We start from the raw sequence: 27,394 nt of genomic DNA, 5'->3' as shown, positions 1-27,394 counted from the left end.
GGGCCATGCCCAAGTTTCCAAGGCTGGGGACCCCAAGAGCACATTTCAAAGTGATAATGAGACTGCATCATAACTTTTGTTCTGCCCCTTGTCTCCAGTTTTCTAGCTGAGGACTGGATGGACAGGATTTCCTCACACAAGGGAACAGATAGTCTCTGTCCCCCAGGGACATGGAGTCAACAGAGGATGATCACAGAGGGTCCTGAACATGGCCAGAGACAGTAGCTGGGAGCCTGGCTGCCATGAAGTCCCAAAAGTCAGAGCAAAACAGCAATGCCAACAGCACAATGCTTCTGGAAAACAAAGAGCTCTTAGGAAAGCCCAGCCGTGAGCAAGCACTGAGAAAAGGAGGTGCAGGCACAGATTTTGGAATCCAGTGGCTGTAGTGACACTGAAGGTGCTCATCCATCCTGGCTGCCCTGGCAGATCACCAGATGCAACAGAGGAGTGGCAGCTCAAAATCTGAGCTGGCAAGTTCCCAGAGGGTCCCTGACTTCAACTCACTGCACAGGACGCCCCTGCACCCTCAGTGAGGAGAGGTCACCTTGTGAGACTCTGACAGGGACTGGCAGAAAGTGAGACATGAGGTTTGGGGAACTCCCTAAGTGTGACTGAGGGTGTGACCAAGGGACTGACCTCTGTCCCAGCTCTGAAATGACATGGAGATGGAGATGGAAGCATGGAGACATTTCTGCTTTTCCCATGGGAACAAGAGATCAGTGTGAAACTCGCAGAAAAGAGAAAGCACCTCTAACCAACTTCTGCAATAAAGTGCTGATGGACAGAGGGTAATGAAGGGGCAATCAGGCAGAAGGAAGATCCCAAAGAATCATTAAGGTCAGAAAATTCCTTCAAAATCATCAAGTCCAACCTTTGATTGACGCCCACCTGTCACGAGCCCAGAGCAGTGAGTGCCATGTCCAGTATTTCCTGGACACCTCTGGCGTGGGGGCTCCACAACTTCCTTGGGCAGCCCCTTCTAATGTCTGAGCACCCCTTCCATGAAGAAATTCTTCCTGCTGTCCAACCTGAACCACCCCTGGCACACCTAGAGACTATGTCCTCTTGTCCTGTTGCTTTTTCCCCAGAGGAAGAGACTGACACCCACCTGGCTGTACCTTCCTGTCAGGGATTTTGTGGTCACAGAATCATGGAACAGCTTCAGTTGGAAGGGGACCTTAAAGTTCATCCAGTTCCACCTCCTGCCATGGGCAGGGACACCCTCCACTAGACAAAGTGTCCAACCTGACCTTGGACACTTCCAGGGATCCAGGGACAACCACAGCTTCTCTGTGCAGCCTGTGCCAGGGCCTCCCCACACCATCCAAGCTGGCCTTGAATGGAGTGAATTTTGTGTCTCAAGCTGTGAGTTGGGCAGTGCTCTGGTGTGGTTGGTGGTAAGAGAGGGGTCTGTCAGGAATGTGTTTCTTCAAGTGTGTGGCCAAACCCAAGGAGTGGAGATGCTGATGGCAAATCCCTCTGCAGGGAGTGCAGGGGAGCTCTGTGTTACATGTAGGGGCATGGAGGAATATGACAAGGGGGAATGGCTTTAGGCTGAAAGAGAGCAGGGCTAGATGAGATATAGGGGAGAAATTTCTCTCTGTGATGAAGCTCTGGCACAGGGTGCCCAGAGCAGCTGTGGCTGCCCCTGGATCCCTGGCAGTGCCCAAGGCCAGGCTGGATGGGGCTTGGAGCAGCCTGGGACAGTGGGAGCTGTCCCTGCCATGGCAGGGGTGGAATGAGATGGGCTTTGAGTCCCTTCCAGCCCAGCCATCCTATGATTCTGTGAAACACCTGGGAGATCTCCACTATTAACACTGTTCAGGAACACTTTTCCCTTCTAAAAACTACAGTATCTGTTTTATGCATCTGGACTTGGTGCTGAGGGTTCCTGATTGTCACTGGGGTCTCTGGTAATTAGACTGATGGCAGTGAAAAGCTCAAGTACAGATACACACACCCCAAGGAAAGATGAGCACACAGAAAACCCATGGCCTCGTTTGTCTGATCAGGCTCAGCACTCCCTTGGACCTTTCCCAGGCAGCTGAGGAGAGAAATAGGTCAGGAAATGTTTACAGTTTTAGAGCTCAAGGGCTTGGATGAATCCTCCCAGGCCCTTGGAGGGCACTAACAACACAGTTGTTTAAAAATCATTTGTCCACCTCTTTTGGAGAACCTTATCCCTGCTCCTGGAGGACTTTAAATGGAATGTAATGGCCAAGCCTACAAGGTGGTTGATGCATGGGAAATTGCTGTCTGCCTGGCTGAGGAAGGTGTGCTTGTGATGTGCTCTCCTCTAAACCCAGACCACAAGGAAAAACCATTTACACCTCTCCACCCTCCCTTATCAAACCTGTTCTTCCTCCTTGGCATCACCTCTCCAGAACCTGCACATTCACCTCAAACACTTCTCCCCTTTCACCTCTCTGGGCTCCTCTAGCCAAGTGCATCCCAGGTGATTGAAAGCCCAAGTCCAAGCAGACGTTTGTGGTGTTTGGGGGCTTTTCCCCTGCTGATTTTCTTTTGAGTTTGGACATTCTAATTCAAAATAACACACTGGTTTGATTTTGAGTCTTTATCTGATTCTCCCTCCCACGAGCCAAACTGAAGCTAAAACCAAACTCTGATCAATAAAGAAAGAGTCTCTTGAAACATGGGTAGGCTGCGAGACACCCAAAGGATTTACAAAAATTGCTTCTAAAAAGTTGCATAAAAAAAAAAAAAAGAAAATTGAAAGTGAAAAAGCCAAGAAAAAAATGTCAACTGACAGAATTTGGCAGAGTTCCTATGAGCCTGCACAGTGACATCTGCCATGGCCCTGGGGGCAAACACAGCAGGACACCAGGGCCTGGTGCCAAACCATCACACAGCTGCATTTCGGGATGCCCACGTGTGGGAGCAGGGCCCTGCCAGCCAGCCTGGCATCCCCAGCACCTGGACTCTCATAGGGATCCACCCCTTGTGGGGGCAGCCCAAGAAGATTTGTGCCCCCAGCCAGGTATCCCATCAAGTGGGACAAGGAGAAATGGCCTCAAGTTGTGCCAAGGGAAGTGCAAGCTAGATATGAGGAAACATTTCTTCATTAAAAGGGTTTTCAGGCATTGGCACAGGCTGCCCAGGGCAGTGGTGGAGTCCCCATGCCTGGAAGTGCTCAAAAAACGAGATGCTGCACTTGGCAATGTAGCTTGGTGAAGGTTGGGCTGACTGATCTTGGAGGGCTTTTCCAACTTTAATTATCCTCTGAGTGTTTGAATGCCTGTCCCAACCCAGTCCTGGACAGTGCCCAGTCCCAGTGTGGCCCTGGGCAGGGACTGAGACTGCAGGCAGGCTATGCCAGGGCTCCCTGGCAGGGTTTCCTTTCCATGTCCTTGAACTCCCAGTTTTCTTGGGACAGAGACCCCTCCAAGGGTTTGGGCAGCACTGGCTGAAGGGGCAGCCCCTTCAGGAGAGATGAGAAACACCAGGCAGCAGCTTTGGCTCCAGGCTCGGGGACTGTGGTGTCCTGCACTGCAGGACAGACTCTGAAGAGTCAGACAATCACAGAAACCCAGGATTGGCTTGGAAGGGACCTTACAGACCATCTTTTTCCAACCCCCTGACATGGGCAGGGATGTCCCCTGAGTCAGCCTGGCAGCAGCACCTCCAGCATCTGTGGGCCAAGCCCAGGGGACATCCTGTCCTGGGCTGCTGGGCTCTGACCAGAAGCTCCTGGGCACCAGGAGAGCTCTGCTTCTACCTCCACTTCCACATCCACCTTCACAGGTCCTCTCCCCCACCCTTCATGTCCCAGCCAGCTGATGCCCCTACTCCAGCACTGGCTGGAGACATCAAAGGGCTCCTTTGCCTCTAAAGTCTTGCACTGGTGACCAAATTGGGCTGAATGTCTTCAAACAATTACAGAATGGGTGACTTTGAGCGTCATCAAACCCAATCATTTTGCATAATGAGGAGGGCTAATTGTTCTTTGCTGTGTCTGACACTGCAGTGGGTCTCCAGTTCCCACACTCCAGGATGAGTTTGGCAACTTTGAATAAAAACTGCTACACCCTTTCTAAATGAAGACAACACAGACTTTTTAAATAAGACAAACACTGGCAGGTACCTCTTGGAAGTGAAAAAACAACACATTAAAGTGAGGGCTACAGAGAGCAGCCACGTCAGGCAGTGTTTGTGCAACAATCTGCACGGATTTGCTCCAACTCCACGTGAAAAAAACTCATAATGCCTTTGTACAGGCATTTTAATGGTATCTAAAAATAGCAGTGCTATAAATAATCTGTGAAAGGGAAACAAAAATACACCTTTGTTTCAGGTGTTGTGAACAGTGCTTTTCTGTCAACACTAAATATATTCTTCTATTTTTTAATTTAATGTCTGTATATAGAAGAGAATCCATTAAAAATGAAGAGTCAAGGTGCTTTTGATACACAGTGTGTATGGTGCTATTCTTCATTTGAGCTGTTCGCATGAAAATAAAATATAATTTTCTACTGGGGGAAAAAAAAATTCAACCAGAAAAAACTTAACCAGCTCTAGAGATCTTTGCTGAGCATTCAGAAGCATATGGGACAGTTTGTAATGAAATATTTGTAAGGAAATCACCTCTGCACAGCCTGGCAGTGCAGTGAGAACACACCTGGAATGTGTCACACACCACATCCAACTGCTGGATTGATGGGAAGCAGGAGAGGAGCACAGCAGGGCCAAAGCCCTGGCACAGGATGCCCAGAGAAGCTGTGGCTGCCCCTGGATCCCTGGCAGTGCCCAAGGCCAGGATGGGTGGAAGGTGTCCCTGCCCATGGCAGGGGGTGGCACTGGATGAGCTTTAAGGTCCCTTCCAACCCAAACCATTCTGGGATGCTTCCATGGTTCTCTGAAACCAGGACAGGGAGAACCTGAGCCCAGCTGTGCCCTCTGTGCCAGGCTTAGTGCTCCATGAACAGCCCTGACTGAGAGTGGGGCCACTTGTCCCCATCATCAGGGACAGGCTGTGCCCTGACTCTGACAAAGGGACAGGCAGATGTGGCTGCCTGCAAAGACTGGCCACCAGCATCACTGTTTGTTAGACAAAAATTCCCTTTATTTACAGCCTTCCTCAGAAAACAGAGGAGAGGGAAGAAAGAAAGAGAGTGAGAGATTAAGATAAAGTAAGAGGAGGAGAATGTACTCCCTGAGATCTTCTGCCTCTACATTGAGGGTCCCCAGGGAAAGGACCCCTCTTGCTTCCCAGATCTGTCTTGTTATCTACTCATCCATCCTGCCACGTATTCTGGGATAATTTCCAAGGGTCAAAATAAATGGCTGTGATTTATGCAATATAGGTCAGGACCTATTTAACAGCTTACAAAGGAGCCCCCCCTCCTCCCCATTCTCCCTCTGGCTCTTGGTGATGAGAAAATAGGTCACAGGCAGGCAGTGGGGGGGATTAATCATTTCTTCCGGCAACTGCTGGGAAAAAAATTTTCAGTTCCATTTAATCATAAAGCTTTTTAATTAGTTAGTTTGCAATTTATAATGTATAGTTTATAAGCTCTTGTGCAAGGGGGCAGATTCCTGGAAGGAGAAGTCTCCTGCTCCCCATCTCCCCTGGGCTGCACAGATGAAGTTCAGCCTGGCAGGTCCTGGGACCAACCTCCACACGGTCCTCAGGTGTCTGAGCAGCCACTGGTGGGATGGACACCCTGGCACAGTCCACATGAAATTCCTCTGTCTGCCTGGACAGGGAGCTTATGGAAGGAGCAGGTTCCTCAGGGATACAGGGCCAGAGCTGCCTGAGCCCTTCACACTGACTGCATAGTGCAGCATGAGCCCTCCATGGGAGCATGGGACACCTTCTCCCTGTGCAACATCTGGGCTCAGGATGCTGCAGGGATGCCAAACTCACCTTTGGGGTAGATGCACCCATGGACAGCGCTCCAGAAAATCTCAGGACCGGATACCCACTGAGTGTACGCCAACCTGTGACTGGATTTTCCCTGTCATTCCCATTTCCTTCTGATGCCACAGTACACAAAAAGGAAAAAATAGACCCTGGACCCAGAGTACCCTGCTCTCCCTGCAATGGGTCCACTTGCCACCAGTTCTGTGGAGGTGACAGGAGAAGCTCCTGAATGGCCAGTGGAATTTCTACACTTGGACCACTGGAGCCATCACTGGACCCCAAGGATAGATGGCCACTGTCACCCATGTGACCGAATGCAGCAAGAGAAGTTTCCTACTTAACAACCACTGTATGCCCTTAAATAAAGTCTGCCCCTCTCCTCTCCCCAAAAGCTGTGGGTGACCCCTGTGCAGGTCCCTCAGTACCTTCTCGTAGTACTGCAGCTCATAGTCCAGGATGACTCCGTTGGGCTGGTCGGGCTGGGACCAGGACAGGGTGATGCTGTCCACGGTGCGGCTCACCTGGTGCATGATGGACACGGCAGAAGGGGCTGCAAGAGAGACAGGGGGGACAGACAGTCAGACACCTGCACAGGTAGGACCCTCACCCTGCAGGAGGTGGGCAGGACAGTTATTGTTGTTTGGAGCTTTGGAATTCACCTCCTGCACCGGGAGAGCTGTGCAGAGGTCAGGGGATCCTGGATTTTGCTGTTTGTAGAGAGCAGTGAGGAGAGGAAAAAATGGTTCTGCTGAACTGGTAGTTAGAAAACATGTAGGACAGTGCCTCAAGCAGGAAAGTGGCAAAAGGAGCCCACGTTGGAGCAGGCACAGCACTGTTCTACCGCAAAGAGCCCCACCAGCCCCACAGCATGCACTCCTCGCTGCCTGCCATGGGGAAATGGGTGGTTTTTACGTTTCCATTCCCTCAGAGCAGCTTCCCAAGGCTCGGGCCGGCTGGGGCTGCACGCTGCACATGCCAATCACGGGAGGCGCATCCAGCGCTGAGCAGGCAGCACAAAGCTGACCTGACACGCTGACAATGGAGAGCAGCCCGGCCCGGCCCCGCTCCTCGCAGCGAGCACAAAGGGCCCCGCCGGCCCTCACACACCCGGGCCGCTCTCCCTGCCGGCCCTCACACACCCGGGCCGCTCCCGCTGCCGGGACCCTCGGCCGGGAAAGCCGCCCCGGGAGCTGGGCTGGCAGCCCCACGGGCAGGGACCGGAGCTGAGCTGGCAGGCCCGCAGGAAAAAAGGGACCGGAGCGGGGAGCTGGGCTGGCAGCCCCACAGGCAGGGACCGGAGAGAGAAGCTGGGCTGGCAGCCCCACAGGCAGGGACCGGAGAGAGAAGCTGGGCTGGCAGCCCCACAGACAGGGACCGGAGCGGAGAGCTGGGCTGACAGGCCCACAGGGAAGGGACCGGAGCGGGGAGCTGGGCTGGCAGCCCCACAGGCAGGGACCGGAGCGGGGAGCTGGGCTGGCAGCCCCACAGGCAGGGACCGGAGCGGGGAGCTGGGCTGGCAGCCCCACAGGCAGGGACCGGAGCGGGGAGCTGGGCTGGCAGCCCCACAGGCAGGGACCAGAGGGGGAGCTGGGCTGGCAGCCCCACAGGCAGGGACCGGAGCGGGGAGCTGGGCTGACAGGCCCACAGGGAAGGGACCGGAGCGGGGAGCTGGGCTGACAGGCCCACAGGGAAGGGACCGGAGCGGGGAGCTGGGCTGGCAGCCCCACAGGCAGGGACCGGAGCGGGGAGCTGGGCTGGCAGCCCCACAGGCAGGGAGCGGAGCTGAGCTGGCAGGCCCGCAGGGAAGGGACTGGAGCGGGGAGCTGCGGGCGCCCTGGGAAAGCCTGAGCGGCCCTGGCCCGGCGGGCTGGGGAGCAGGGTGAGCCAACAGCCCGGGCTGCCTCAGTCCTGAGGGGCAGGAAACTCCTCGGAGCCTGCAGCTTCTCCTGAGGGCAGCTCCCATCTCTACTCTGTGAGCAGGGACAGCTCCCAGGGAACGGCTGGAGCTCTGCCAGGGGGGTTTAGGCTGGAGATCAGGGAAAAGTTCTTCCCCCAGAGGGTGCAGGCACTGCCCAGGCTCCCCAGGGAATGGGCACGGCCCCAAGGCTGCCAGAGCTCCAGGAGCGCTCAGACAACGCTCTCAGGAATGCACAAGTGGGATTGTTGGGGTGTCTGTGCAGGGCCAGGAGTGGGACTCGATGACCCCTGTGGGGATATTCTCTGATTCCAGGTGCTGACAGCAGAGCAGCCAACACCCCCACCCCTGCTGCAGGGCTGACACCCACAGCTGCCTGTGCTGGCTCCTTTCCCCCATCCCAGAGCGGTGAGAGGAGCCCTCCCCGTGCCCAGCCTGCTGCTGGCACTGCCAGCACATCCTCCTCAGTGCAGGGCTACCCCAGACCTGCCCTAGTGCCAGCCCAGCCCTGGTGGAAGGTGTCCCTGCCTATGGCAGGGCATGAGATAATCTTTAAAGACCCTTCCAACCCAAACCACACCATGATTCCAACAGATCCTGAGGCCACTCCTTCCATCCATTTCTGCTTGAGCAAAGCCCCATTACCCAACAGTCTGAAACCTTCTGTGTCACCTCAGCCCTCCCCTCAGTCTGTGGCACTGCTCCCCTTCCAGCCTGACACCCCCATCCCACTGCTTCGGGCCACATCTTTCCAAACTCCTGGGAAGAGTTTCTCACGCTGTGTGAAGATAAAACACAGGTAATGTTTCTGGAGCCTGTCAGCTCTTGCCAGAGCTCACTGCTTCCTTGTTCAAACAGATTCTGTAGGACATCTGCAATTTTCAAGACAAACATCTCTGTCTCTGGAGACCAGGCTCAGGAGGAAGATGTGACTGTGCTGCGGATGCCGTGTGGCAGGGATGGCACTGGACTGAGGGAAGCACACAGCCCACAGTGTCTGTGACAGCTGCTCTGGGAGCTGATCCCACATTACACACTGGGCTTTTCCAGGACAGGGGCCATGTACAGCCAGAGCTGTCCCACCACAACGCCAGGATGTGGCAACATCCCATGATTCAGGCACAGGTTCAGTGGCCTTGCAGCTGGAGAAGCTCCTCAGCTCCAGGTTCCTCCTGGTAGGAGTGAAGTCTCTGGGATGTTCTTCCAGTTCCATGCACTGCACCCCAGCCTGGGAGCACAGGGCCTCTCCAGGGCATCTCCTGCCTCTCCTGAGGGAGATGTACCAGACAACAGCTACAGCAGGACGTGTGTGACTCACGTGCTGCTGGTACCTGGTGAACCTGCTCTGGTTTGGCTGAGCAAAAGACCCAAATGGATGAGGTGGGGCTCATGGAAGGAGCTTAATGAGGCAAATGTGCTGCATGGTGGGAGGAGGCAGGGGAGATGAATGACTATAGCAACCTCAGAGCCTTTCCTCCACCTGGGGCAAGGGAGGGCTCTGGAAGAGCAGGAACCTCCCCAGTGCATGTCCTCAGTAACTGCTGCTCTTATCAGGAGTGCACAGCAATGAAACCACAGCAAGGCCCAGCTCAGAAGTGACCTTTGGAGGTTTCTGGTCCCACGGGCTGGCAGACTAATTTCAAAATCAGATCATTTTGCTCAGGACTGTGTCCAGATAAGACCTAGTGAGTCTGATCCCCATGGATGGGGCTTCCACAGGCTCTGAGCAGCAGCCCCCAGCTGCCTTGCTCTTAGGGGCAGAAACTTTCCCTCACATTCCACTGGGATTTTGCTGGTTGTGCTTTGTGGATGTTGCCACCATTCTCCCCCTTGATGCCCCTCAGCCTCCTCCTCTCCAGGCTGATCAGACCCAGCCCTCAGCTGCCCTCACCTTGGATGCTCCAGCCTCAGCCTCAGGGTAACCTTGTCCTGCTGGACCTGCTCCAGTTTGTCCAGGAGTGTGATACTGGGAGCCCCAGAAGATGAAGGAGCCCAGGTGTGGCCCTGAGACTGCTGAGCAGATGGAAACAATCAATCCCTCTCCTGGACTTCTTGCTAACTCTGCAGTGCCACAAAACATGGTCCTTTGTCACACCCTTTATGCCAGGTGAGGGCCTGGGGTGCACAGAGAGGCTCCCAGGCCCATGAATCAGGGATGGGCTGGCACGGGATATGTGAGCTTGAAACCAGTTTAGAGGAGCCAGCCAGACTCAGAGTGACTTTCCCAGGTCCAGTCAGCAGGAACAGCTTCAGCTGGATTCTGACACGATGCCCAGGCAGCTGACTGTGCCCTGTGACACACAGAGGAGATCAGATATGGACAGTCCCCACTCTCAGAGCCTTGATCTCCCTGTGCTGTCACCATGAAGGTGTGAACAGAGGTGGATTTATCCCGATGGGGTATCCAGGGGTAGGTGTGTCCCAAAAGTGCAAAAAACAAACAGACCTGCCTTCATTCCACAGCTGATGGAAACACTGCTCCTCACTGAATCCCTTAACCTCAATGTTATTTGACTGCACAGATTTCACAGAATATTTTGAGTTGGAAAGGATCCACAAAGATCACTGAGTCCATCTCTGAAGTGAATGGTCCATACAGGGATCAAACCCACACCCTTGGCATTATCAGCACGGGGCACTGAGGCAAACCCAACCACTGCAGTCCTTGGAAGGCACTTTCTGCATCCTCTTGATCAGGGATGGCCTCAGACTCCTCACAGTGCAGTGCTGTGGCTTCCTTGAATTGCTGGAGAAATAAACCACACTGAAGCCACCAGTGGAGTGTAAAACAAGCTTAATGAAAATCCACTGATGTACAAAGCCAACGTGCCCCACACGGTGACCCCACGGGAGGGATGCCAGGGACACTTCTGTGGTCACCACCCCGAGCCCTGCATGGCCACACAAGGCTGCTCACAGCCAGACCCCTGCCCAGGCCGGGCATTTGGCACTTTATCTCAACCCAGGGAGCAGAGCAGAGTTCTGTGGCTGGGGCAGCTCTGCAGGATCAGTGTGGGGGTGCTGGCAGCTCTGCAGCACACACAGAGCACTGCCTGGGCTCAGGAACTGCAAACACTTGGGAAGGATGGGGTTCAGGAGGTCCCCCCATGCTCAGGTGTTGCCAGCAGAGCTGCATGGCCATCACCTCCCTGAAGGGATCACCCCTGAGCTTTGCCAGGGCTGGGCTGGCAGAACACCATCTGGGCTGATCCCACAGCGTGGGCAGCAGCTCCAGGGAGGGGATTCTGCTCCTCTGCTCACCTCTGGAGAGACCCCCTTGCAATTCTGCCTCCAGCCCTGGGCTCCCAGCACAGAAAGGATGTGGAGGAGTTGGAGCAAGTCCAGAGGAGGCTATGGAGATGCTCTAAGGGCTGGAGCCCCTCTGTGCTGGAGCCAGGCTGGGAGAGCTGGGGAGGTTCAGCCTGGAGAGGAGAAGGCTCCAGGGAGAGCTCAGAGCCCCTGCCAGGGCCTGAAGGGGCTCCAGGAGAGCTGGAGAGGGACTGGGGACAGGGCATGGAGGGACAGGACACAGGGAATAGCTTCCACTGCCAGAGGGCAGGGCTGGATGGGACATTGGGCAGGAATTGTTCCCTGTGAGAGTGGGCAGGGCCTGGCACAGGCTGCCCAGAGCAGCTGTGGTTGCCCCTGGATCCCTGGCAGTGCCCAAGGCCAGGCTGGACACTGGGGCTGGGAGCAGCCTGGGACAGTGGGAGGTGTCCCTGCCCATGGCAGGGGATAGAATGGGATGGGCTTTAAGGTCCCTTCCAACCCAAATCATTCTGAGATTTGAAGACACCTGAAGACATTGTCCTTTCAAACCAGGCTGGCTCAATGCCACAAGGTGGACATAATCAGGCAGGTCTCAAATCCCACTACACACCACATTTTCCATGAAGGCATCCTTAAGGAACAACTGGGATCTCAAGGCCTGCTTGACTGACTGTCTCCCAGGAAGGCTCAAATACCCACTGGGGAGGAAATGTCTGGTCCCAGTGGGGTTTGGCAAGGGAAGCACCAAAGCCACCAGGCTGGTTCTGACCTCCCCAGGATCAGTGTAGCAGCTTCAGCCTCACAGAGGCCAATGCCTCTGGTACCACGAGGTGGGTCTGACACAGCCTGATGCTCTCATCTAACAAAAGGGTAACAGCCAAGGGAATGCATCCTGTGCTCTTGGCTTGGTCCCAGAGCCATGGTGTGGAGTCAGTACCAGCAGGACAGACACAGCCCAGGCTGTGCTGCTCTGATCTCTCTCCATGTTCATCATCCATGTCTAGGTGAAGCAGCTGCACCAGATGATCATTGTAGGTGTTTCCATTTGAAATATTCTATGTTCCATTCCATTCCACAGACTGTGCTGAGGAAAGGGATGACCCAAGAGGCCCAGGTGCCTCCACACGGAGCAGAGAAGAGCTGTGAAGGCTGACAGGACTGAGCCCTCCTCTTCCACTGCTCCTTTCCATTCCCTAGAGCACCAAATCCCAGGAATGCTGCTGGGATGGGACTCCCAGAGCTTCTGGCCCATGACCACACCAAGGAAGGGAAACTGTATTAGGTGAATCTTTAAACCTCCAAGAATGGGGCTCCCCTCAGTAGCCCCTCTGTATCAGCACCCCTTAGCCTTTCTGATTAGCTCTAGATGAAATCCCAATTTTTGGTCATAAAACACATTCCTTCTCTGCCACATCCCTGTAAACGAGCCCCACATGTCCTGTCTCCCAGGCACTGTGTCTGAGGCACATCCAGAATTTAAAATATGTCTTCTAAAGGAGAAAAAAAAAAAAAAAAAAAAAGAAAAAAAGAAAAAAAAGGTAAGAGATCACAAGTGATGGTCTGGGCCCTGATTATGAAGCTGAAGCCACTTTTATGAAAGAGCTTCCTTTTTTTTTTTTTTTAAAGAGCTTTTGCTAAAGATCCCATCCAGGCACATCTCTCTTTACAGCTTTACATCTTTGACTGAAAGCATGTCCAGGCTCCCCTGTGGCAGAGCTGCTCTCTGAGGATGCTGTGACATGAGGATAACACCTCCATGGCTCCAGAGCAGCACCTCAAGGCTCCCTCAGCTAAGGGAAACCAAACCCCAGGTGGCACAGATCCACCACACAAAGGCAGCTTAACCTGCACTGATCCTCCACAAGAGGCTTTGGGATCTGTAAGTAAGGATTTGCCTGATCTCCTGCAGGGACAAAGGGGGGTGTTGGTTACACCATGAAGCCTCAGGCTTGGCATTGCCAGAATCTGAGTTTCATACAAATATTTGCTTCTTTGGGACTTGCTGGAAATGGTGAAAAGTTTTAAGGGAAAGAGGGAAATGGAAGCAAACAGAAAGGAACAAAATGTGAGTTTTCCAGGAGAAACAATCACTTTTTAATCACAGGAAAAGCTGAAGAAGGTCACACCAAACCCAGAGCAGCACGATGAGACAGCACAAGAGCAGAGCAATTTAGCAGAGAATTGGGAAAGTTCCATAACAGCCAGGTCTGAACACCTGCACAAACCCAGGCAGAGCTAAAATTAGCTGAAACACTTGTGTTTGACCCCCTGAGTATGCTACAGACACACCCCCTGCTTCCTTTGAGGACTTCAGATGATGCTGAGCCCACGAGGCCCCTGGGGAGGTTTCCCTCAGGCTCTCTTTTAAAATGCACCTTTTATTTTCACGTTAAGATGGATGGACTTCAGTTTCCAACTGCAGGAACTTTTCTGGGTTTTGTAACTAAATGGAGGAGAAGTCTAGAAAAAGAACATTGTCATCATGGACAAGCTGAAAGATAGTGAAAATATTTCCTTTTTGTCCATGGGGTGTTGGAACTGGAAGATCTTTAAGGTCCTTTGCAGCACAAATCAGACAATGATTCTGTGATTCCGTTCTGTTTTCCAAGTAGTTTCCTGAGCACTTCACACATTTATCAGCCTGATAACTTCCTCCTCTATCTTTTCTAATTTTTTGTTAATCTCCTTTTCAAACATAAACCTCAAAACTGAGTTCAGTACCCAGCACCCATCTCCTTGCTGAGGTTTGATATTCCTGAGTGTGTCCAAGGTGACACTTCCCTGCCTCAGCTCAGCCCTGCAGAGCTGCTCTTCCCTCTCCCCTGGGCACTTCCACTGGGTATTTTTGGCTGTGCCCCCAGCTCAGGGAGGGGAGGAGGCTGTTCCTGCATTTCCTATCATCCCAGTTCTGCTGGGAGTGGGGTGAGAGATCCTCGATGCATCCAAAGTTCATGTAATTGTCTCTAAAGCCCAGGGAAATTCATTAGGAGAAAGCTGACAAAAAGCAGCAGGAGGGCATCACACAATGAAGAATTGTTTTGGGGCAATGAGAAAGAAATAGGCCCATTTTTCTCTTTGCTTCTATGCCTCTGAGTTGATTTGAGGGTTCTTAGGCAGCTCATGTGTTTGTCTCTCTAACCCATCCCCACAACACCACAACTCTGAGCAGTTCCAGGAGCCCCAGGACATCTCCTAGGACATATTTCTCTTTTATTCAACAAGAGCTTCCATCTGGGATCTATTCCTTTCTCCCAGCCCTGCTTTTTCAACATCCTGAGCTCACCTCCCTCCTATCCCACCTCTATCTGCCTCACCCCTGGAAGAGTCTAAGGCCAGGCTGGGTGGGCTTGGAGCAGCCTGGGATAGTGGAAGGTGTCCCTGCCCATGGGAGGGGGTAGAATAAAATGATCTTCAAGGTCCCTTTCAACACAACCCAGTCTGAGATTCTGTGATTTTATGATTCTGTGTATTCTGGCTCATCCCATCCCAAAGGACCCATCAGGGCATCCTTGTCTAATAGACTTTGATAGCAGAGGCCAATTTTCTGTGTCAGGTCCTGACTCTTGGGCCACCATCACTGCCAGTGTTTTTTAGGAAGTCTGGCTCAAATAAACCAAGCCCACATCCAGCTACACAAATCTCCATGGCACTCCAGGGCCACTTTGCAGCTTTGGTGCTGCTGTGACCTGGAAGGTCACAGTGTGCAGGCTGGGAAGCTGGAGCAGTGCTGTAAAGGGAATAAAATGGGAAAAGACCCTGGCAGCAGCCAGGGCAGCACTGCAGGGAGCAGCCCAGGGGCTCAGACTCTGCTGGCAGCATCTCCTGGGAGTGTCTGGTGGGACTGTGTGGCTCCAGCCTGCAGGGGGGACACGAGGATCTCTCCACAGCTTCTCTTTCATCATCTTTAGACCCATTTAGACCCATGCAATCTTCCCCCCAGTCTGCAGCCAGCCCCCCCTCACCTGCCAGTCCCAAGGCTGAGCCCCTACTCCTGCCTAGTGGGGCAGCGCTGTCGAGATCCCGCTAAAATCAAAGCATCCATTCCTCTGCTGGCTTAGCTGGGAGAATCAGGTTACAGGCAGCAAACCCCCTATCTCTGATCACTTTAATTCCACTAACCCATGTCATGTCAGACAGAGTCAACATTTGCTCTGGAAAACACTCACGACTCAGAGAGAGCAAAGCCAGCCCAGCCCGTGGCCTCTCCCTGGCAACACTTTGAAATCACCCAGGGGAAAAGGCGAGGTGAACAGCTGGGAGCTTTCCAGCATCTCCTCGGAGCCCTCCTGACAGATCTCGGTCCCTGGAGTGTCAGGTTACTGGATGGGGGGAACTGCTTTTATTATAGGAAGGTCAGCAGGGAATTCTGGCATTTTCAATTACCCCGTGCAGCAGCGGCTGTGATCGGGGTCAGGATTAACTGCCTGACCCCCGGCTGAAGACAGAGTGCCAGGGAAATGCACCATGATGCTGCAAGGCACCAGCCAGTCCAGAGGCCACGGGACAGGGCAGGGAGTGGGGAGATGTGGGGGAGAAGGCTCTGTCAGGGCAGAATTTCTGTCAGAGCATCTGGCAGGGGATGCCTGTGACTGTCCTGCCACTGTGCAAAGGGGGAGACTTGGAAAGCCTTGGGGGAAGGGGGCAAGCTTTCCCCTCACTGCCTTCAGCCAGGGACTCAGTCTGAGTGGGGGACCCAGGCAGCTCCAACATGTGGGGAGCAGGATTCCCTGAGGGTCCAGAGCATCCCCTGTGGGTCCAGAGCATCCCCTGTGGGTTCAGAGCATCCCCTGTGGTCCAGAGCATCCCCTGTGGGTCCAGAGCATTCCCTGAGGGTTCAGAGCATTCCCCGAGGGTCCAGAGCATTCCCTGAGGGTCCAGAGCATCCCCTGTGGTCCAGAGCATTCCCTCTGGTCCAGAGCATTCCCTGAGGGTCCAGAGCATTCCCTGTGGGTCCAGAGCATTCTCTGAGGGTCCAGAGCATCCCCTGTGGTCCAGAGCATTCCCTCTGGTCCAGAGCATTCCCTGAGGGTCCAGAGCATTCCCTGAGAGTCCAGAGCATCCCCTGTGGGTCCAGAGCATTCCCTGAGGGTTCAGAGCATTCCCCGAGGGTCCAGAGCATTCCCTGAGGGTCCAGAGCATCCCCTGTGGTCCAGAGCATTCCCTCTGGTCCAGAGCATTCCCTGAGGGTCCAGAGCATTCCCTGTGGGTCCAGAGCATTCTCTGAGGGTCCAGAGCATCCCCTGTGGTCCAGAGCATTCCCTCTGGTCCAGAGCATTCCCTGAGGGTCCAGAGCATTCCCTGAGAGTCCAGAGCATCCCCTGTGGGTCCAGAGCATTCCCTGAGGGTCCAGAGCATCCCCTGAGGGTCCAGAGCATTCCCTGTGGTCCAGAGCATTCCCTATAGTCCAGAGCATCCCCTGTGGGTCCAGAGCATTCCCTGAGGGTCCAGAGCATTCCCTGTGGTCCAGAGCATTCCCTATAGTCCAGAGCATCCCCTCTGGGTCCAGAGCATTCCCTGAGGGTCCAGAGCATTCCCTGAGGGTTCAGAGCATTCCCTGAGGGTCCAGAGCATCCCCTGTGGGTCCAGAGCATCCCCTGTGGGTCCAGAGCATCCCCTGTGGGTCCAGAGCATTCCCTGAGGGTCCAGAACATCCCCTGTGGGTCCAGAGCATTCCCTGAGGGTCCAGAGCATCCCCTGTGGTCCAGAGTATTCCCTGAGGGTCCAGAGCATCCCCTGAGGGTTCAGAACATTCCCTGTGGGTCCAGAGCATTCCCTGAGGGTTCAGAACATTCCCTGAGGGTCCAGAGCATCCCCTGTGGGTCCAGAGCATTCCCTGTGGGTCCAGAGCATTCCCTATGGGTCCAGAGCATTCCCTGAGGGTCCAGAGCATCCCCTGTGGGTCCAGAGCAGGGCATTGCCCAGGACAGTGTTCCCACACCCCGTGCAGTGAGGCTGGAGGTGATGCTGTGCAGCAGCCAGGACACTGCTGTGATCAGTCACAGAGCAAGGGCTGTCCTGCCCTTCAGTCCTCAGGGCTGGGGATCCAGGCTCCAGCAGTCTGGAGAACTGTGTTTGCAGTGGCAGGAGCACACAGGGCCTCTGTGCAAGGCACAGGGGTGGGGGTGAGCACTGTTTGTCCACCATGGGCAGAGGGACAGACAGGACAACTGAGCCCACATTCATTCCCAGAGACCTGGATGTGTCTCACCACTGTCTCACCTGCAGCTCTCCCTCCTTGCCCCACGGCACCCCAGGCCCACACAGTCCCCAGCAGGTGGGACAGTACAGACTGTCACTGTACAATGGTCCAACTGTCCCCACTCCAGGTGCCACCACTGACCCCAAGGACCCTGGTTCTTGTGCTCCTGTTCAGCTCAGAGTCCAAACCCATCCAGGTACTGAACTGAAAATTGGTTTCTCTGGTTAAAACCTCCCTCATTTTTTGCTTTTCTGGGTAAAACTCCCTCTGGCCATTTAAGCATCACAGACCATGGGCCCTCCTGGAGAATGCATTTGAACTCAGATGCCTTCCTCCAGCACGAGCACTGAATGCACCACAGTGAGGAATACCTGGATGAGGAAGGGAAGAAGGGAGGATTCTTCACCTGCCCTCCATGGTGACCCTGCTTTGCATGGGAGGTTAGGCTGGAGACCTCCAGAAGTCCCTCCACCAGCACTTGTGTGTCTGTGGCCCTCCTGCTGAAAGGGTTCATTATTCCTGGACTATTACAACATTTGTCCCCCCAGCTCCTTTCCCAGTTCTGCCCCTGTGATGCCATGTTCAGGAGCCACACATTTTTGGAGCCAATTCTCTCCAGCAGAAGCTGAGGAAAGCAAGGAATGGCAGCACTGGGGACTCTTTAATAAGCAACATTTGCCCTTAAAGGAGTAAAAATTCTCAGGTCTGGGATATTCCTGGACTCGCTGGAGCTCTGGAAAATCGGTGTTTCACAGTGTGTGAGGTTTTTGTTCCGAGGTTCTTGGCAAGGTGGCCCCATCAGAGAGGTACCCACGCTGTGTCAAGTGTCTGGAAAACTTCCCAGTGGGCCCAGCCTGCAGCTCCTTGAGTCTGGAACTACAAATGCTGGAAAATCTTAAAAACATGGCGAAGCAGCCCAAAGCTGGTGCTGGCTGCAGCCCCACTCAAATCAAGGCAGGCTTTGGTGTAGATTACAGCCTTTAGAGCAGTTGCTAATGCCACAAGGCCAGGACTTGGCCCAGGCAGCCGAGGCTTTGGCTGTGTTTGAGCTCTTTGTTCAGGGGGGTTTGCAGTCCCGTTTGCATGTGTCACCCGGCCTGCAGGGCTTTGTTCCCACACAGAGGAGCTGCTCCAGAGGCTCCTGGCACCCCCCACACTGCTGCCAGAGCAGCTTTGGGCTCACAAGGTGCCAAGGGTGTCCCCACCTCCTGGACCCCTCTGCACGTGGAAAACTCATCTGCTCCAGATCACGGCATGTCCCCAGCAAAAGCTGCAGGGAAGTAGGAACACAGAGGGAGGCAGACCCCCCCTCCTCCAACCTGCCCCCCAGATTTTCCATAAAAATATACTTTCCCAAAAAGTGCCAATTAATTGCTGTCATTAATTGTTGTCATTAATTGCATTAATTGCAATGATAACTGCCCTTAGGAACAATCTGACTTCAAAATTTCAAACATAGAAAGCTTAGAGCTATAGTCCTTGAAAGACATGTCTGCTGCAGAGCATCCATGCAACCACAGAATGGTTCAGCTTGGAAGGGACCTTTCCACCCCTGCCATGGCAGGGACACCTTCCATAGCCCACGGTGCTCCCAGCCCCATCCAGCCTGGCCTTGGGCACTGCCAGGGATCCAGGGGCAGCCACAGCTGCTCTGGGCACCCTGTGCCAGGGCCTGCCCACCCTCACAGCCAGGAATCCCTTCCCAATATCCCATCCAGCCCTGCCCTCTGGCAGTGGAAGCCATTCCCTGTGTCCTGTCCCTCCATGCCCTGTCCCCAGTCCCTCTCCAGCTCTCCTGGAGCCCCTTTAGGCCCTGGAAGGGCTCTGAGCTCTCCCTGGAGCCTCCTCTTGTCCAGGTGAGCACCCCCAGCTCTCCCAGCCTGGCTCTGGAGGGGCTCCAGCCCTTGCAGCATCACTAAGTCTTGTTAATTTGTGACTGAACCTTTTCCCTTGCTCTCTTGCATTGGCAAACACCAGCAGGTTCCCTGTGTAGGGGAAAGTTCTGGAAATCCCATTTTCTCTTGGGAAGAGCATTCCCTGCCCAGCCCCAGAGGTGCAGCTGCCTCCTGCACCCTGCCAGGGCAGGGATGGCCATGGAGCAGCCTGTGGAGGGCCAGGCACTGTGAGCATCTCCCTGCTTGCACAGGGGCACACAGAGACTCAGCCCTTCCCACGGGGACCCCAAAAAGGACTGGAGGACACCCAGCCAGGAAGTTGCAGTAACTCCTTTGGAACAACTGCCAGCTTCCCCAGCTGCCCCAGGGCACTGCCCCAGGGCTGTGTTTGCCAAGGGCAGCAGGAGACATAAATCAGCCATCTGCAACACAGGAGAAAAGGAGAGCCCTGGAGCCTTCCCATCAGCTCCCAGCACAGCACAGAGCAGGGATGGGGGCACACTGAGGGAGCCCCTGGTTCAGCAGAAGGGACTTTCCACCACATCCATCATGGCCAGACTGTTGTTTCTGACCAAAGTCAGATCCAGATGCACTGCAATAGGTTTCTGAAGCCCCAGGCAGATGTGGGAAAAAGATCCTCAAACTCATGGTGTAATTTATGCAACAGGGAAGGCTGGGAGTCAGCAGGAGGAGGAGCCCACAGAGATGGAGGCGGGCAAGGAAGGGCATCTGCTCGGGAAGCTCCAGCAGTGCAGCCCATCCCCTGCTCTGCCAACATCCCCCAACTGCCCACCACAGGAGAGGGAAGAGGCTCCTGAAGAGCCAGCAGCTGACAGAGCTCCTGCCATCTGCTGCAGATGGTCTCCAGTGGCACAGGAGAAGGGATCTGGGCACGGCAGGGTCCCTCCTGGGCACTCACTGCCAGCTGCTGCAGGCTGGGGGATGCAGTGAAGGCAACAGGCTGGGGCAACAAGAGAGGGGAGGAGGGCAGCAAAAGCAAAGCCACATCACGTTTTGGTGGCCATCAGGGTGGAGATGGGAGCTGTGGGTAAATGGAAGAGGGAGAGGAGATAGATGATGGAACCAGGATGGTTACACAGGTCCATGGAAGGTAAGGTCTGGATCTTAACAGGGTAAGAGAAGCAGCCATGAGGATGTCAAGGTTTCAGGAGGTTTGGAGCATGGGAACAGGCTGAATTGTCACAGAAACACAACCAGGGAAGTCTCCAAAAGATGAAACCTGGGATTTAAGTGACCTCAGGACAGCAGCCCAGCAGATCCTCCAGCTTGCTCTGTCACACAGAGAAACAGGCTTTGTCCTGGCTCCTCCATGTGTGAGATGGCTCCAAAGCTCAGGAAATTTCTGCTTTTGTCCCTTTTGTGTCAGTTTTCTGCACAAGAAGTATCCTAGCAGGTCTTGAAACATCAAGAAGTATGAAGGTGCCTCTCATGGACCTCAGTCACCTCAGCTCAGCTGAGGCTTCCCCACTCGGGTCATTGTGGTCTCCCATTTCTGCAGTTCCTGGACAGACTGCACAGAACCACTTCCAGCTTGCAGTTCCCCAAATCAAATGTTTTACTGGTGTCCTGACAGACACAGAAATACAGACTGGTGTCCTGTATTTCCTTAGAGAAGCAGTGATTTCATTGGGAAAAAAAAAGCAGCAATCTACACAGGCTCATGTACAAGGAGCTGCTGGGCTGCCTGTCCTTGATGGCTCAAGACTAATTCTCTTCCTGAAAGGTGTTTTAGCTAAAGCCAGGACTGAATTGGAGGAAAATTCCCATCCCTAGAAGTGTCACAGGCCAGGCTGGACAGGGCTTGGAGGGAGCAGCCTGGTCTAGTGGAAGATGTCCCTGCCCATGAGAGGGGGTAGAATGAGCTGAGCTTTAAGGTCCCTCCAGCACAAACCAGATTCTGGGATTCTGGGATTTGAACTGGTATTCAGGCTGATCTAAAACATCTCTGGGCTAGAACCTTGGAAGCTTAGTCAAATGAAGAGCAATGGCCATAAATCATAGCTTGGGAGGGTCAGGTTGGCCATTGGAAGAAGTTCCCTCCCCAGGAGGGCGGTGCAGATGTGGGACAAGTCAGTGGGACTTGGGGAGAGCTCTGCCTTTGGAGATAACCAACAACTGCTGGCAGCAGCCATGCTGTAAGTGGGAAGTTGGATGAGGAACCTGAGATACTCAAATGTTACAACTTCCTGCCTTTTATTCTGGAAGAAACAGGCAAGTGGAGTGTCCAAATCTTGTTGAAGTTCAAGGCCAGCTTGGATGGGGCTTGGAGCAACCTGTGCAAGTGGAAGGTGTCGCTGCCCATGGCAGGAGGTGGGACTGGGTAATCTTTGAAGTCCCTTCCAACCCAAACCATTCTGGGATTCTATGATAAACAAATACTCAGAGCTTTGAAGCTCTGGAAAGCTCATTCCAGCCCTTTGAGGTAATTTCTGCACTTTCCCAGGTTTGGTTTCACAGACACTAACTCCTGGCTGCAGCAGGGCCCAGCTGAGCAGCACGAGAGAGAACAGGAGGAGCCACTGCTCCTGCTCGTGTCCAGAGCAGCACAGGCCCTCCTGTGCCTCCCTCACAAGCAGGGAGCCAGACACATCCTCTGACACACACTGAAAGTGAGAAGATAAAAGCAAGGCTCCCTGTGCCCCAGGCAGTACAAGCCTCCTGTCCCTGTCTAGCCAGCAGCATCACTGATGTGACAAGCAAACAGCAGGCTGGGATGGCTGCTGAGAAGGTCTGGTCCTGCCCACCCCACCCCTTCACCTCACCTGATCCCCAACCTCTCCGTGGCCCTGCTGCCTCTGCCAGCAGAGCTCCAGGGCTGTGGCTGCAAGGGAATTGCTTTGATTGAAGGTGAGGGGGAAACCCTTCCTTTCTGCACAGCCTGGGGTGTGTCTCACCCGTGCTCCATCGCTCATGGATGAACTCCTCAAGGTTTGTAGCAGGATCAGGCTGGGCTCAGTCCAGTGCTAGGAGACCCCAGCAGAGCAGGGCCATGGCCCATGTCCTCACTTTGGACTGTGGCCACCTGTCCTCGAGCTCATGGGCTCCTCCAAGGCCTGTGGGGACCCAAAAGACCCTGCAGGGCTGGGACCCCAGCTGGGCTGTGCCAGCCACTGAAATTCAAACCCTACTGATGCCTGGCATGCACCTGGGGCAGGGCTGTGAGCTGCACATCTTCCTGGCCAAGAGACCTGCAGAATCATGGAAGGTTGGGAAAAACCTCCAAGATCATCAAGCCCAACCTTTGACTGAATGCCACTTTGTCCACTAACCCATATCACCATGTCATGACACACTGCTGGAAAATGCCACCCAGAATAATAATGCAAATAATCATAACAACTTTTCTGGATCTGTAGAGGGGGAGAAATCATCCTGATGGGTTTATCAGGACAATGGATTGGTTTCCTTCACACACACTCCTTGTATTCCCTCTGTAAGGGCCCTTTATGGCTCTCTGTGGCTCTGTTTGCAGCCAAGAGCCTCTGACATCAGCACTAATCCTCCCTCCTTATCCCCTGTGACAAGAGCTGCTCACAAAAGGGACACATTCCCAAGGGCCTGGATGCTCTCTTACCCCCACCACTGGGAGGTCTTGAATTTCTCTCTGGATACTCCAGAGCCCAAGGCTTCTTCCTCCCTCCTCAGGTGACAGCAGCCAGTTACCAACAAGTGCCCTTCCCACTGCTATTAACTCATTCCTGACCATGGAGCCCTTTCCTTCAGCTTTCCCAGGGCACTCAGCCTGTCCACGGTGTGGACAGAGCCTGCCAACCCTCACAGCACCACGACTCTCCCCATCCCCAGCAGTCCCCAAAGAAAGGCCACAAATTTGTAGTAAGGGGCTGCCAGCAAGAGCTGGTGCCTGGCAAGGCTCTCAATTAGTCAAGTGTTGTTATCCAGAGCCCTGGGCTCAGCTCCTTGACCCCTTGGGATGCTGGCACGGCTCTCTGACACCCTCCTGGCACAGATCATTTGTTGAGGAATGGCTGGGAAAGGACTTTTGGTGGCACCCAGGCTCTGTCATGGTCCCTGCAGACAGGACTGGGCACATGGACAGTTCTGGATTTCCCTCCTGAAGGGATGCTGGGCTTTGGGGATGAGGTACTGCTCAGCTGCAGGGTGTGAGGAGCAGCAGTGCAGGTGAGCTGCAGATGCACAGGAGGAGCTGGAGGTCGAGGAGAGCCTGCTGAGAAGAGCAGAGAGAAAACCCAGCCTGGGCTCAGAGGTGCCAGAAGGCATTGCCCAGGAAGGCAGGAGGATCATGTTCATGGGGATCCAGTTAGCTGGAAGGGGTCATGGCCATGGGATGATGGCCACCCAACCATCACCCAGCACGTGCCACCCACCTGGGCACACTCAGGACCTTCCCTCCCTCTGGCTGCTCTAGAGGGGGTGTTTCCTTACTCTCACAGGAGATTTCTCCTGGGATCCCAGAATGGTTTGGACTGCAAGGGATATAAAAGCTCATCACTCCTTGCCATGGGCTGGGACAGCTTCTACTATCCCAGGTTGCTCCAAGCCACATCCAACCTGGTTTTGGGCAATTCCAGGGATGGGACAACTACAGCTTCTCTGGGCACCCTGTGCCAGGGCCTCCTCACCCTCCCAGGGAAGAATTCCTTCCCCATATTCCATCCAACCCTGTCCTCTGGCAGGGGGAGCCATCCTCCCTTGTCCTGGCACTCCATGCCCTTATAAAATGTGGGTGCTGAAGAACTGGTGACACCTGAAGGTTCTGGATGCTGCTGGTGATGGGGCATCTCTCCTCAGTCCTGCATCACAGAGGGTCCCCAGCACACACCCTGTGTCCCTTGGGGAACCAGGGGGGGTTTTCCTTGCTTCCTGCAGGGCTGCAGGACCCCGAGGGGTGGTGGGCACTTTGCTTTGTCCAGCTGTGGCAGGAGCACAACCCCATCACACATCCAACAACGCAGCCCCAGCTGGCTCCTCCACCCAGAGCCAAGGCAGAGGGAGGCTCATCCTCCCTCTGCTCCCTCTCCTCTCCCCCAGCACCCCCCACTCTCCTGTCCCAGCTCTGCCTTTGTGTCTGCAGCTTCTGTTACCAACTGCTAATGATCTACATCAAGGCTGCCAGGCAGTGCCGGTGCGAGTGTAAGCAGAAGAATCCAGAGCCTCTAATTACAGAGGAATTAGCAAGCAGACAGTTAGTGTTTAGTGCTAATGAATAGATACATTAGGAGAGACATCACAGAGGCTGAGAAGTGTGAGCCCTGATAATAAAGGAGTGTCAAACCAGGGAAACACAAGGAGGAGGATGCAGGGGACTGAAAAGGATTTGCCTTCGACTCAGCTCGCTGGTTCTGCTCAGGTGGGAGCAGCCACGGGTGATCCATGAAGGTTCAAGCACAGCAGAGAAATGCAAGTATGAAATATGAGCATCAAATGATTAATCCATAGTACAGGACCACGGTGGGAGGGTGCAGAGCCCCTTCCCAGCTCCAGGCAGCATTTCAGCCACCCCATCTCCATCAGATAAAGGAAGCTGGTCATCCAGACCCATTCCCCCCTCCTTGGGGCAGCCTGTCTCTGCTTGGAGCCAAACCATGGCTCAGCCTGTGTCAGACCTGCCTCCAGGGCTTCAAAAACACCCTGGCCCCACTCCCAAGCTAACTCCACATCAGAGGGCACCATAATAATTACTCCAGACATTTCTGCACGTTCCCTCTGTCCTCAGGCTCTGGAAGTGATGCCCAAGTGATGCCCACCTGCCCTTCTGCTGTTTCACCCCACGCACCACCCCTGGCAGCCAGGACACACCATGGCCTCCAGGTGATTCACCCACGGCTGCCAAATTCAGCCCTGGGGGTCAGGAAGTGTCCAGGGCACTTCAGAGGAACCAGAATCTCTCCTGCTCCCCAGCAGGGCTGTGCCTCACTGGCATCCTTCCACCTCAATGCCACTCAGCCAAGCCCCAGGCTGTGCCCAGCTCCAGATGGCTCCAGGTGGGCTGGGAAGGCAGCCCTGGCCAGCAGCTCCGTGGGGCTCCTGCCACCAGCACAGCTGCCAGGGGGACCCTCCTGGGAGCAGCACTACCAGCCACTCTCACCATCCCTCCCCCAGCAAACCCACCCTGCACAGAGCTGGAGACCCCACTGAAACCCTCCCAGCTCTGTGCTTCAGCTGCTTCACCAGGTGACTCTGCAGTGGCACAGGAACTGGAGCAGATTCCCAGACTGTTATCCCAAATATTCATCTCCCAGCCCCTCTCCTGTGCAGCTCTCCTCTGCTTTCTCAGTCTGTTCTGGCTCTCTCTACAGTCCAAGCAGGGAGTGCAGCTCCCAGCAAAATGCTGGAGACACCTCACCTTCCCTTTCCCTCCCCAGGAACCAGGAGTGTGTCTGCAACACTCTGATGGTGCCTGCAATGATGCTTGGAGGCAACAGCCTCAGGCCCAGTCACACCCAGTGCTGGAGAGTGATGCTGTGACACCAGGGGACAGTGTCACCAGCTGTTCTGCTGCCATGATGGAGAGGCAGCTCTGCCTTGGGGCACGCTGCAGCTTTTCACTGAAATAAGGGATATTTTGACACCCAGGGCTTGGGATTCACTCAGGAATTGCCAGGCACTCATCACCACCAACACTATGGAATAAGCAACACTTCACCCCACTCTTGTCCCCTTCCAGCCCACAGGGACCCAGCCAGCACTGCCCAGGGACCCTGCCCATTCCTGATACCTGATAAAATTTAGCTTTTATATTTTTCAGATTCTATTCTGCTTTAATGTGTAAGTTTGGGCTTCATATTAGGGGATGGTGAGCTCTCTTCACAGAATAGGTATTCCTGCTCTAGCTGGGGACCCAAGGGCAGCTAATTCAAATCTCAGGCACAAGAGCATAAATTATGTGGGCTGAAGAGAGAAAACAAGAAGGATGGACTTCATGGGCTAAAGCTGACAATTAGCTCCAAGATGCAAACGGACCAAAACATATAAAAGTGTGAGATTCTGTGACCAGTCAACCATTTTTGTGGCCATTTTGGGTTGTGCTGCCCAAGGTGGATCTATTTGAGACCTCTTAATAAATGCCTCCTCTATTCTTTAGCTCTGTGTTCTAGCTCAGCCTTCACAGGGCATTCCCCCATCCCAGCCCACCCTGCTGTGGGAGCTGTGAGGGAGGGGCACAGGGCCTTACCGGCCTGGTTGGTGGTGATGTTCACAGAGGCGAACTGCGGGGAGAAGGGGCTCTGGTCGGTGACGCCGTTGACGGCCTGGATCTCGAAGGTGTACTGGGTGTGGGCCAGCAGGTCGCTGATGTAGATGCGGGGCTCGGTGAGGCCCAGCTGGCGCGGGGCGAACTGCACGTTGTCCCCGCAGCGCGTGCAGGCCCCGCGGCCGGCCCCGCAGCTCTTGCAGATGATGTTGTACACCAGGTCCTCGCGGCCCCCCGAGTCCCGCGGGGGGCTCCACTCCAGCATCAGCGACGTCTCGTTCACGCTGGAGATCACGGCCTGCGGGGCGGACGGGATGGCTGCAAAGAAAGGGAGCACACAGGAAGGTGTGAGCAGCTGCAGCCCTCCTCCTCCCCATCCCTGGGCAGGCTCTGTGAGCCGAGCCCACAGGGGCTCCCAGCCCACAGGGGTTCAGCCCACAAGGGCTCCCAGCCCACAGGGGCTCCCAGCCCACAGGGGTTCAGCCCACAGGGGCTCCCAGCCCACAGGGGCTCCCAGCCCACAAGGGCTCCCAGCCCACAGGGGCTCCCAGCCCACAGGGGCTCCCAGCCCACAGGGGTTCAGCCCACAGGGGTTCAGCCCACAGGGGCTCCCAGCCCACAGGGGCTCAGCCCACAGGGGCTCCCAGCCCACAGGGGCTCCCAGCCCACAGGGGTTCAGCCCACAGGGGTTCAGCCCACAGGGGTTCAGCCCACAGGGGCTCCCAGCCCACAGGGGTTCAGCCCACAGCAGCTCAGCCCACAGCAGCTCAGCCCACATGGGTTCAGCCCACAGGGGTTCAGCCCACAGGGGTTCAGCCCACAGCAGCTCAGCCCACAGCAGCTCAGCCCACAGGGGCTCAGCCCACATGGGTTCAGCCCACAGGGACTCCCAGCCCACAGGGGCTCCCAGCCCACAGAGACTCCCAGCCCAGAGGGGCTCAGCCCACACAGGCTCCCAGCCCACAGGGCCTCAGCCCACAGGGGTTCAGCCCACAGGGGTTCAGCCCACAGGGGTTCAGCCCACAGGGACTCCCAGCCCACA

The 27,394-nt window shown here is 54.9% G+C and overlaps 1 protein-coding gene across 3 annotated transcripts in view; it reads right to left on the bottom strand.

Moving 5' to 3' along the window:
- Window positions 1–27,394, bottom strand: part of EPHB2 (EPH receptor B2) — a 144,942-nt gene that overhangs the window by 18,985 nt on the left and 98,563 nt on the right. For all 3 annotated transcript variants that reach the window (XM_058039501.1, XM_058039502.1, XM_058039503.1), the window contains exons 5-6: window positions 26,335–26,670; window positions 6,307–6,431 (exon numbers count right to left, since the gene is read on the bottom strand). In XM_058039501.1, the coding sequence (XP_057895484.1) occupies window positions 6,307–6,431; window positions 26,335–26,670 (461 nt within the window). The remainder of the gene's footprint in view (window positions 1–6,306; window positions 6,432–26,334; window positions 26,671–27,394) is intronic.

This window comes from Melospiza georgiana, chromosome 22 (assembly GCF_028018845.1).
Source record: "Melospiza georgiana isolate bMelGeo1 chromosome 22, bMelGeo1.pri, whole genome shotgun sequence".
Classification (NCBI taxonomy): Eukaryota; Metazoa; Chordata; class Aves; order Passeriformes; family Passerellidae; genus Melospiza; species Melospiza georgiana.
Note: the sequence above shows the minus strand (reverse complement) of the source record. Positions and strands in the feature narration are given on the sequence as shown.